The 12,257-nt window shown below is 33.1% G+C and overlaps 1 protein-coding gene across 1 annotated transcript; it reads right to left on the bottom strand.

Moving 5' to 3' along the window:
- Window positions 1–10,082: 10,082 nt before the first annotated feature.
- Window positions 10,083–11,523, bottom strand: LOC114744175 (GATA transcription factor 7). The gene is made up of 3 exons (XM_028932365.1): window positions 11,396–11,523; window positions 11,029–11,348; window positions 10,083–10,943 (listed from the first exon to the last, which is right to left on the bottom strand). The coding sequence occupies exons 2-3, from the start codon at window positions 11,344–11,346 to the stop codon at window positions 10,326–10,328; spliced, it is 936 nt and encodes a 311-aa protein (XP_028788198.1). The 5' UTR covers window positions 11,347–11,348; window positions 11,396–11,523; the 3' UTR covers window positions 10,083–10,325.
- Window positions 11,524–12,257: the final 734 nt, after the last annotated feature.

Genomic DNA, 12,257 nt, shown 5'->3' with positions numbered 1-12,257 from the left:
ACATGAGATTGAATTTTTAAGAACAGTACGCGCGAGCGCGTGGTACATGTTCGCGAGGAGAGAGTGGGATTTGATTTGGTGGAAGTTGAGAAGGAAGAGTGGGAGAGATGGATTCCAAAAAATGTGTAAGAGCCAAAATAAAGAGACATCAAATATACTTATCCCTCTAATCAAGTTAGCAAAAAGCGGCTTGGTGATTGAGCAGTTCTTTTATTATTACTCCGCTAATCCCAAATATAATATTCATTTTGTAGTGTGATTTACATTACAAAATAGATCTTATATTTAAGACCGGAGGTATTACTATTATTATTATTTAATATCTAATTCCCTTCTTTCTTCTTCATATAAGTATCGCCTCCTATTCGGAGTCCACAAAATAAAAGTGACATTCCCAAATTTCCTGCATGAGAAAAATCATCTGTTGTGTTCAAATTGAGTTTCAAAATTATATATGCAATCTTTTTATAGTTTAATGATATCGCTTTATTTTTTTTTAATATGAACAAGAGTGTTATTTTTTATTCATGAATCGTGATCTTTTTTTTTTTTACTTTTACCGAAGATAAGTTTTAAAAGAATAAAAGAATGATGATTAAGAGAAACCGTCAAATTCTTCGCATAAAAAAAGGGGGAAAATAGCAGGACAAAAGAGTGTGGTTGGTTCTTCACTTCTTTGTACATATAGTGAGTTTGCCTTGAGAGTCGATCAGTGCATACCGCAATATACATCTAACCACCGATTTAATGCATTTTTCATTCATAATCCTTAAAATTTGATACTGTAATAACGAGCATGCATCACATTTTAAAAATCGTATTACTCACTGAAAACAGAAAAATCGAATCGTTCATATATCTCTAGCATCAAGCTAAGTTTCTATTAAAGATATAATGTTTCAAAAACTCTTTATCCTCACGATCTCGATGTGACAATTATCGTTAATTTCCGACTTTGGAAGTTGGCTAAATGGGTTACAATTGGAGTTTCCCAAAAAAGAAAATTGTAAGTTAACAACAAAACAAAAATCTCTGCTCTGAGAATTATTAACTCGTTGCTCTAATAATCATTAGTAATATAATTTGGACTGTGCTCACCTCCATCCGTAAAAAATGTTGCACTTTTTAATAAGTTTTTTTTCCCCTTTCCGAGACATTATTAGATACTAAATGCAGATATATCTTTTAATGGAGATTCAAATCTTGATTTGTTATATTTTGGAGACTAGTTTCTTTTGCTGAATTCAATCTCTACGAGTGCATTGGAAGAATTAGCTATTTTTACTAAACTTAAGATGCCATAATGTTTCTTGGAGCGCGCATTGTTTTTCCCTGGTACATGACTGCACATTTGAGGTAATTCAACTTGTCAGGATGGGTTTTGCAAATCTTTGATCCAGGCCCACAATATCAGCACCTCTTGTTGGGTCTCCTTGCGGTCCATTGGGCTTCTCATAAGCTCTGCCATGGCCCATTCTATAGCAGATGCCACGACCTCTGCCCCGCCGAACATGACGTCCCATCCTCAATAAACAGTTGAAATTACTGCACCCAAAAAAAATATTTGAAACTTATTATATATCTGTTATTATTTATATTTACTATAATGTAAAAAAATTGCGGATAATTGAACCAGAATCTAGTCCTTGATGAAGGGTATGGATCTCTTGTATTCAGAAACAAAACGCAGAAGTTCAAAACAGAAGTGAATAGCATGCTTCATAAATTTCCAGAGGAAGGTGATGTAATAATCTGAACAAAAGCACAACACAGCCATTGGATTTTGACATTTACCATGATAGGAGCTTTTTAATGTTGTCTCTGGTCACCGTAGGTGCATGTTGTGATTTTTTGAAATCAGTCTCCTTCCCTATTAAGTATAATCTCCCTCCCTATGGTAGAAGCTGGTAATGATGCTCATAGACATGGTAACTTTACTGTTAAAAGTACTTACTATGTGATTGAGTGACCACCTAATAATTTGTATAGCTCAACTTATAAGGCTATTTGGAAATGGAGAGGAGCTGAAAGAATTAGAGTCCTCTTATGAATTTTTTTTCATAGCAGACTTCCTACTAATAGATGGAGAAGTAAATAGTCGCTAGCCTCACCATTGTGCTCCTTTTGCAATTCTACAATGGAAAATGTGATGCATATCTTGAGATATTGCACTTATGCTAGACGGTTGTGGATATGTTTCTTGAATCCGTTTCATTATACCCAATTCTTTGTTGCTTCTATTAGAGATTGGTTTGCCATGAATCTCAAAAAAGATTTAGGAATTAACTCCTCTCCCCCTTGGAGTCTTTTATGGGGCGTTACTGTCTAGCTACTATGGAGAGGGAGGAATAGTTTTATCTTTGATACTGACTTCATAAAACCATACAACATAGCTACTGTTATTCTGAATTGTTGGAGGAAATTTGTGCAAGATACTAATATTTCCTTCACACAGACATCTCCTCTACCAAGAGCTCCTTCAAAGTGGCTACCCCCTCAACCTGGTTGGTTGAAGTTGAATGTAGATGGTGTTATTTCAACAACCAAGAACAAAGTTGGATGTGGCAGAGTTATTAGAAACCATGATGGGTCATGGATTGTGGGGTTTACTCAAACTCTTAAAAGCTGTACTATCCTTGCTGCGGAAGAATGGGCCATGTTAAGAGGTTTGAGATTGGCTTGGGAATTTGGATTCAGGAAAATAATTTTGGAATCAGATTCAAAGATCCTAGTAGAGATGGTTCAAACCAAAGATACTTTTCACAGTAGTAGTCTTACTTTTTTTCAAATCTAGAGCATGTTTAACTACTCATAGGACCTGCAAGTGACCTAGAACAAAACCAGCTGGCTGATGCTCTAGCTAAACAAGGACTTTCCTTTGATTTAGTTTTACATTCCTATCCTACTCATTTAGGAACTTTGCTCTCGAGTGATTGTATGAGACTGTTCCCCTTTAAGTTATTTAATACTCTTTTAGTCCTATTTATAAGGTACTTCTAACATGTTTTACACAGACTAAAGAAAACATTAAACTGCATTAACTCTTCATTAAAATATAACAACTTTTCAACTTTATTCCTATTTAATATATACATTTTTTTTAAAAAAACTATTTATACTATAATAAATGAATGACAATATGTTACATTTATGGTAAAAATTTAATAAAGTGACTTATAAATAAAACAAAAAAAAACTCTCTCTCTCTGTCCTATAAATAGGACCAAAGGAGTATATCCTCGGGCCTAGCCCTCGTTCATTACCAAAAAAAAAAAATCAATGACCTTTTGTTCTTTTTGTTTTTGTTTTTGCTTTTTTATTTTTTGGGTTAATTAATCTGTAAGTCCTTATAGTTTCAACCAATTTTGAATCAGGTCCTTATAGTTTTTTTTCTTTTTATTAGGTCCTTATTCTTTCACATGTTTTTAATTAGGTCCTTACATTTATTTTTCTTTTTATAAAGTCCTTATAATTTCCCTAAATTCTTAATCAAGTCCATGTTGTTTTAATTTTTATTTATTAGTTAAATATAAACTTAATTAATTAGATTACTGAAATATAAAATATTAATAATTAAATTAAATTAATATAAGTAATATAATTAATTAATTCAGATAAATTTTTTAGAACAAATAATATTTTCTTGCTGGCAAAAAAACAAAATTATTGTAATAATTCATTATTTTTAGAGTATTATTGTTTATAAACTAATATTAAATAATATATACTATTTTATGATTATAGAATAGTATTATTAGAATTCATAAAATAAAGAGTAAAAAATTCAAGGACTTAATTAAAAATGAGGTGAACTTATAAGGACTTTATAAAAAGAAAAATAAATACAAGGACCTAATTAAAAAGATGTGAAAGTATAAGGACCTAATAAAAAGAAATAAAACTACAGAGACCTGATTTAAAATCAGTTAAAACTATAAAGACTTACAGATTAATTATCCCTTGTTTTTTGGCCATCTTCATCAGTGATCTTATCAGGTGAAGATACACGTGCTATGTCAAAAAGCCCACCATAGTTTTTGGTGAGTCGGGCTAGACCCCTGAGTGTGGGTGGGTTGACCCATCACCAACATGTTTCCAATAATTCGGTGGCCCATTGAGGCCGGTGGGTGGATGTGAGAGTTTTCTCTGAAATTGCTGGGAAAGAAAGAGAAGGCAATCAAATGTGCTGATATCTTGCCAGAAACGCTCACAATGTCAGCAGTGCCAGTAAGGGGATTTATTTCCAAGACCCTAACCCCGTGTGTTTGGACCAGCTGAGGTTTGATCGGGAAAGTTCCGACCAGGAAGCTTCGCCTTCCCCTAGTGGATGATTTTTTTTGTGTTTTGTAACTTCAAGCGTGATGTTTGCCTTGTCATTTAAAAAAGAATGTGGAGGCAAGGAAGACTGGTTGGAAGTTGCGGAGGAAGCAATATCAAGTTGTACATGTGGGCCCCACATGCGCTCTCCTTTATTTCAATTTCCGTATTTATTTGAGTAATTGAGCAATTTTAAAGACATGAAATAAGGAAGCCTTTGCAGGAAAGAGGGACGCAAGTTGAAAGCAGAAATCAAAAAAATACGTACCACTCAAAGAGAATCCACTTTATTTAGTTTGCTGTTTCTTTAGCTTCTTTGGTCCCTTTCTTGTTGGTTTTTTTTTTTTGGTGTTTTTTAAATGTCATGAACTTTCTCTAGTTTTATATATTACCTCTGGTTTTTAATATAAGAGTTTATTTGATTTTTATTTTAGTCCTAAATATAAGACAACAATCTATTTTTTCTTTCATATTTATTTATTTATTTTTAAGATAATCCTTGTAATCATAATAGTTTTATTAATACATAGTAAGAACATTTTAAGAAAGACAACATATATTTATTACAAATGACTAGTTTAACTAGTTTTCTTAATCTACTTAAATTAGTCAACTAGTTCTTATATTAAGGGCCGGAGGTATTATAAGGTATGTTTTGGTTGTCCAGCAATATAAATTGCTTCGTTAAATACCTTTTTTCTTTTTCTTAAAATGTCCATAATTAATCATGTCGAAAATGATACCTGTTAGTTAGCCTACCAAAAAGGGGAAATGTTATGAAGGCCTTGCATGGACTCATAGTCCAAAAATGGAATCATCAGTGTTGTTAAGACCTGCATCCCCGTGCCTACTAATTTCACCTTCCAAGCAAACACCAACAAAAGTACTTTTTTTTTAAAAATGATATAGAGTAACTTATAAATAAAATTAAAAAAAATCTCTTTTATCTTATAAATAAAAATAAAAGAGTAGTTTATTAACATACTATATTTTATACTCACAACAAAAGGACACCTTCCTGCAGTCCTATACATGAATTATAAATTTGGGATAAGAAATGATTTTTTTTTTCAAAACTTCTGATCTTGTTTTTTTTTTTTGGGTTGGGAACAGAAATGATATACAAGACCAATAATTTGAATTATGTTGATCCATTGAACATGATATCCCACTGACCCACCACCTTCCATAATTGGCTCCACGTGCATGCACGTTCATTTCAAAGGCGGCTCCCTCATGCTTTCACTCCACGCCTTCATTTCTGTTCACCCCTTTTTTTTTTTCTCCAACTAAACATAATTCTAATTTTAAACTTTATTATAAACTTTATTATATTAATGCCTAAGCCCTAGCTTAAAAGTCTGAAATTGTGCTCATGTGAAATTTTTCTGTAACCCAAAGCACCCATGACCCTTAATTAGCCCCTTATTCTGGCCCCAAAAAAATAGCCCCCTATTATTTATTGAGTCATAATTTTAAATAAATTCCGTCTTTCATTTTCGATGCATGGATCTATGGGCCAACATGTCTAACTTGAATATTTTAAGTATCTTCTAATGTCTGCATATATACTTGAATATTTTTCAACTTTTTGTGCCAAATTCAAATGAAGAAAAGTTCAACCAATATTAACATATATATATCCGCTATAAAATATAAAGTCATTTTCAATTAATTTACCAAAATTAAAAGAAATAATTAGCTTATTAAACCTGTCTTAAATTGAGGGGGGAAAAAAACTCTAACTTCATACTTATTGAGTGAGGTATGGATGAAGAGGAAAAATGTAAAGAACAGTGTTTAAGTATCAATTACATATATTATAGATGAAAATTAAAAGATAACATATTTTAGATTTTTTTTTTGGGGTCAAAAACATATTTTGGACGAAAAGGAGTGCTCTTAATCAACGACATCGGAAAACAACATTTTTTTTTTTAAAGTCGATGTAATCCGTCCAGTACAAAAAATGCCAATGAAGGTCTCTATTTTAGAAGTTGCGGAAACAATATGTCAACTTCTTTCGGATATGATGATCCTACATGTAACATCCTTATTTTTATCTAGTATTTAATTAAATTTATAAATAAATATATTTTAGTATTAAGTAAAAAAAAAAAAAAGAAGAAGAAGTTAGATATAGGCAAATTATTATTATTATTATTTTAATAATGTTTTTGTATGTGATTGTGTGTATGTGTGGATGATATTCTAGAAAATTAAACCATAGTATAGAAGTCCCACATCGACTAATCTTTAGAGTGAAGGAGTTTGAGGAGCCTATATATAGGAGCTAGTGAGTGGAGCTTGGAGTAAGTAAATAATTTTCGCACATATCTGAGGTAGTCTCAGAAAAGTGCTAGTTTTAATTTTATTAACCGTTGGATCGGACTGAAATTTGGTCGGTCCATTTGGGACATCCAAATCGTTAATTTCAACGGTCGGATCACCCTTTTGATCTCCGAGTTACAAGTTATTAGGTACGTTTTTAACTTATATCTTTTGGATTTAGCAGATAGAGTCCTGAATAGTAAATTAGCATTTTAAAGTTTATTCACCGTTAGATTGAGCTATAATTTGGAGGATAGTATCATGATGGATAGGAAATTGAATTCAACGGTTAGATTATGGGTTTAACTTCTGTAGTGAGAATAACTTGGGTCGTACTAAGTCTATTTGTCTAAGTCTTTCGAAGATGGAATATAAGTTATAAATTTATAGTTTGTCTATTTCCATTATGAATTTGATGATTCTAATAAAATAATATAATAATTAAAGGATATTTAAGTAAGGAAATTTAGGAATCGAGTCTAAATCACATATATATATGTTCTTATTCCAAACCTTAGAGAAATGTCTTTTAGGCTAGAGTTTTGAGTAAAATTAAAGCTTTTAGAGAAGGAGTTAGAGGCTAGAATTTTGTGAGTAGCCTACTCTAATACTATAGAGATAATATTTTAATTTTGTTTGTAGATATAAACTCTATTGTGGCATTTTCGAGGTTGGACTCTGGTTGTAGTTGATTGATAGCTAGGAGACCAGGTAACTAAATTTCTATCTGTTGCATGTTCTAGTATGAAGTTGGTGAGCGGCTTTACAACTAATTCTATAAAAGTATATTACGTTTTGTATGAACTGTCTTGTGGGATGCTATTTTAAAAAGGATTAACATAGTTTGTATTGCAAGAAATTGGTGATCATGATTATGATATGTTATTATGAAATTTTGTTGATTATGCATATAAATGTGTCATTTTGAACCCTATGCATCTATTTTGGGTGGGGAAAGGAGATAATTGGAGTTGTTGAGATTCATATACTTGCCACGTGGTATTAGCCTCCATACGGAGCTCTATGGTTGGCTGCTATTATTGTCCCACTAGTTCTTCGAGGGACTGCGACACCCCACTAGTTCTTCGAGGGGGGACCCATGGTCCACCGAGTGCTCTGTGGTCTTTGGCCGGTCCACATCATTCGTGTGGTGAGCTTGTTAGAGTTGCCAGTTAAATGGAAAGAACTTAGCCCATGGGTCCAGTCGGCGGAAATAAGGAGGATATAAGGATGAGTTTGGGTTCAGGAATTGCATATGACATGAGATATTCATTGATATTTATATCTTTTAAATAAATGACAAGTATGTTATTTCTTTTGAAATGTATCCATTGCATGAGACTGGTGGAAATATTTGTCTTGTATGATTATTGTGAGTTTAAATGTTAAATAAATGTTTATCAACTATTATTAACTCTGTGTATCCCACCTGACACCTCGCTAGCCCATGCTAGGGTGTGGGATAGGTAGGGATTTAGTTACTGAGACGTTGTCTCACTCCTGTTGCTTTACCATTTTCAGGAAACAATACGTTAGCGGGACCTTCGGGGAAGACTCCTGAGGCTCAATAACTGTAGCTGGCAGTGTAGAGCTTCTGGACCTTATTTTATGTAATCTTTTCATATATTGCCACGCATCAGGACTGCATTTATTTGGAACTTATTTTACCTTCTTATATTTTTATGTCGTTTGACTAAATAAACGTATTATATTTTCTATCTTTGGTTTATTTTGTTTGGACATTGGAATAGGGTGCTGGTAGTGGGCTTGAGACCCTTAGATTGCATGTGATTGAATTATTGTGGATCCACGATGTGATAATGGCAATTTTGGCAAGTTTAGTTGTTGCTAGTGTTGACTAAGATAGTCAAGTCTAAACTGCTATTATAATTTATCATTCAAAGGCATATTGTTTTATAACCATGTTTGCCATGATTACAAACTATAGGTTATTCTTTTTCTAACCATGATAGTCTTAATTAAGGTCGAATGTTTTTCTATCATGGTTAGCCCTTTAATGATGTGATTGCTCTTAAATAACCATGATAGGGTATGTTTACTAGTTTTAATCTTTTCTATCATGGTTAGTTCTGGTTAGTAAGTGGTGATGTTACACTACAACTTGCAGAAAATGATGATGATGATGATATTTAATTTTTGTTCCCTCATTTGATATATCAAAAGATCAATTTCTTCAGGTAAAAAATCATTTTTCAATTAATATTAAAAATCTTTAAAATTGAATAAGAAAGTATATTAAAATGTTGCATGCATGTATCTTTCTTTAAGCACGTTGCATATAGTGATATAATAGATTCTCTGCTCGACTCAAGGAAGTCAAAGCGCTCATCCTAAATTTGAACAGTGGAAATTAAATTATATAAATAATTTGTCTAAATTCTATATTCTAGTATTTTATAATCATTAAAATACCAACCATTCAAATAAAAATTAAATTATTCGAATTTCAACGTAAAAAATAATCGATTCATGCTTAGTTTTAAAATAAAATTGATTTTCTTTTTAGCCATAACGACTTTTTTCATTTCGGTAATTAATAAAAATTCTATTTATTTTTTGTAATTATATAGTATTTAGTACTGTCAACTAATCTAAATTTAAATATTGTTAAATCCAAATAAACCTAATACTCCTCCAATCCTGAATATAAGACTCACTTTGTAATGTAATTTACACTACAAAGTAGATCTTATATTTAAGATTAGAGAAGTATTATTTTTATACATTCGCGGTGCTTAAACCTTGACCTTCAGGTATTGAATTTTTTTTTTGCTCAACTCAATTATTATTAAGAAAATCCGCGAAAAGTCATTGTTTGTAAATTTTTTTGATCATAACAAAAGGGCTTGAATTTGAGTATTGAATTTCCTATGCATAAAAATATATCAAATCTTTTTAATTAATAAAATTTCTAAACAGACTTCTATTATAGAACTAGGGCTTCAAGATTCAAATTAATAATTTTTTTTGGGGCCAATTAACCTTTGTAATTACCACCATGCTTTTAGCTTGAATGTGTAAAACTACTACCTCTCAAGTCATAAATCATATTACAAGTTCCTGTTTATTGTATTTTCAATGAAGGACCTTGATTAAAAAAAATTGTGATAATGAAAGAAAAATCTCTGGGTCAACTTATATGTTCCTCACGTTGGTTCCCACTTGACCACTCCATATGGCACTAATACAGATTCAGTGGTCTCAAATCAATAATACAAAACTTTAATAAAAAGTTTCAATCACACTGTCACCCATCTCTTTCTTTGAATCTCCCATCACTCGACACCCAGCAAACTTGAATGATTCAAATGCAATTAAAATATCAAACACCAGACTCAATAAATGGCTCAAATTAAAAGGCTTTATAAATATATTGAGTCCAAAAAAAAAAAAGGCTTACATAAATATATATATTTATATATCCATATATATATATATATTCTCCTCTGCTTCTACTTTACTCTAATAATAAATATATAAGTTAAATCAACTGCCCTAAATTCTAAAGTAACACAAACAATCAATCTCCTCCTAATTAATACCTACCTGTGACCTTCCTAGCCGACTTCCACTAATTAAGACTGACCGTTAACTGATACTACTATTGTACAAAAACCGAACCGGGTTGGACCCGGTTTACTTGGGAATTTGAAACTTCAGAAGCTCTGAACCATTTGTGATTGGGTCAAACCGGCCTCCGGACCAACCGTCTCCTTCCTCCTCCTAATCTCCAACACCTTGCGATGGCTATTTGAGTGCAAGTCGCTGGAGAAAGTTGGGCTGCATGCGGGTCTATACTCTGGAAAAAGCCGACCGGACTTGAACCGGACCCCGCATGCGTTACACAGGGTTTTGGCGCCTAGTGGGCCGGTTCTCCACTGTGGAGTCTTCTGCACATGACAATGACTGCACCGACGCTGAATCTGGGACCCACCCGTTTCCCCTTCCACCGGTTTCCTCTTTTTCTGCTTCATCGCCGACGGTTCACCGGCGAAGATGAGAGCCGAGGAAGACTTTGGAGATGACCGGGAAACAAAAAGTATTAAGCTGGATGACCAGACACGAGCGTTGGCTTTTCTATATTTGGTGCTCCTCGTTTTCACCGGGATTTTAGACGGAAAACGGGGAGTTTTTGCCGTCGTCAAGTCCGTTCTAAGCTCCGTCGCAGAGTGCTTCTCCGCCTTCGACTGCTCTGAGCAAAGCGGATACGAGAACTGGAGTAGAGAATCGTCTACAAAGTGAGAAACCCACTCAAGGTCCGCTAAGTCATCGGCCTGCAGAATATTCAAATACGTTTTAAATTTCAATTCCTTGCCAGAAACAAAATGAAAACCTTGAAGCTTGAGAAAGTAAACTTGCCGGAACGGCGAGTTCGCCTGCGAAAGCCGACTCAGTATCGGCGGTGCCGGAATCACTGCCAGAGTTAGAGTTTGCATCATCCGAAACAAAGGAACCATCTTTTTTCTCCTCGTCGTCTTCGAAATCGTTTTCCTTTTCAGCAAGCACGTGCTGAAATTCGTCGTGAGACAAGTCAAGAAGGTCATCCACCGAGAAATCCTCACCGGAGACGCCGTTGTTTCCGTTCAAGTACAAAATTTCCTCGCACAAGGTTTTCTGTTGAAAGGATAGTTCTCTTCGTAAACTGGGTTTCAACGCTTTAGCTACTGCAAACTCCATTTCTGCACGGAGCTGATTCTTGAAACTATGAAACACGTGAAACTTTTACCTGATGGAAGAAGACGAAGGAAGGAAGGAAGGAATGATGAGAAAGCACGCAAGAGTTTTATTTTTTTGTGGGTAGAAAGAAAGCACTGAAACAAATAGGGGCAGATTCGGTAGCGAAACTGTAGGTGGATTATTGGTTTATCTTTATCTTTTTCTGCTTTTCTTCTCACTACCAAATTTCAATTTAAATATGTTGCCAAATTTTCCGAGAGAGGGTGGCTGAACCTGGCGTGGGGAATTTGGTCTTGGGATGGGATTTGAATATCTTATGAAACTGGTAGTACATATATTGAGCTAATTTAAGATTTAAGATACCCCATTCACGGTTCGATGCTTAAATTAGTTAATAATGAATCAATAGAGTATATTCTAAATAACATATTTTCAATGATAAAAATAATTATTAAATTTAAATAAAAGTAATATATGTAAAAAAAGAATATTTATAAATATTTCTTAATATTTATGCAGATGTCTATATTTATTTACTACTTCCGGTCCTTAATATATGACCCTATTTGATTTTTATTTTGGTTCTAAATATAAGACCCCAATCCACTTTGTCTATCATATTTATGCATTTTTTTTTTCAAAGTAGTCCTTCTAACAATGATAGTTCTAGTCAATATACTTGATTAGCAAGGATATTTTAAGAAAGACAACACCTATTTAGAACAAATAACTAACTCAACTTACTTCCTTAATCTCTTCAAATTAGTCAACTGGCTCTTATAATTAAGACCAGAGATAGTATGATTTTAGAACATATTACACATTTTCCCTATTTGTCATTATTCTTTGTTTCCCAATATTATTAGCACAAAACCGCACATTTTATTTCTTAAAAATATTAATTAGTTTAA

This window comes from Neltuma alba, unplaced genomic scaffold, assembly GCF_004799145.2.
Source record: "Neltuma alba isolate B1F8T4 unplaced genomic scaffold, ASM479914v2 tig00004281_pilon, whole genome shotgun sequence".
NCBI lineage: Eukaryota > Viridiplantae > Streptophyta > Magnoliopsida > Fabales > Fabaceae > Neltuma > Neltuma alba.
Note: the sequence above shows the minus strand (reverse complement) of the source record. Positions and strands in the feature narration are given on the sequence as shown.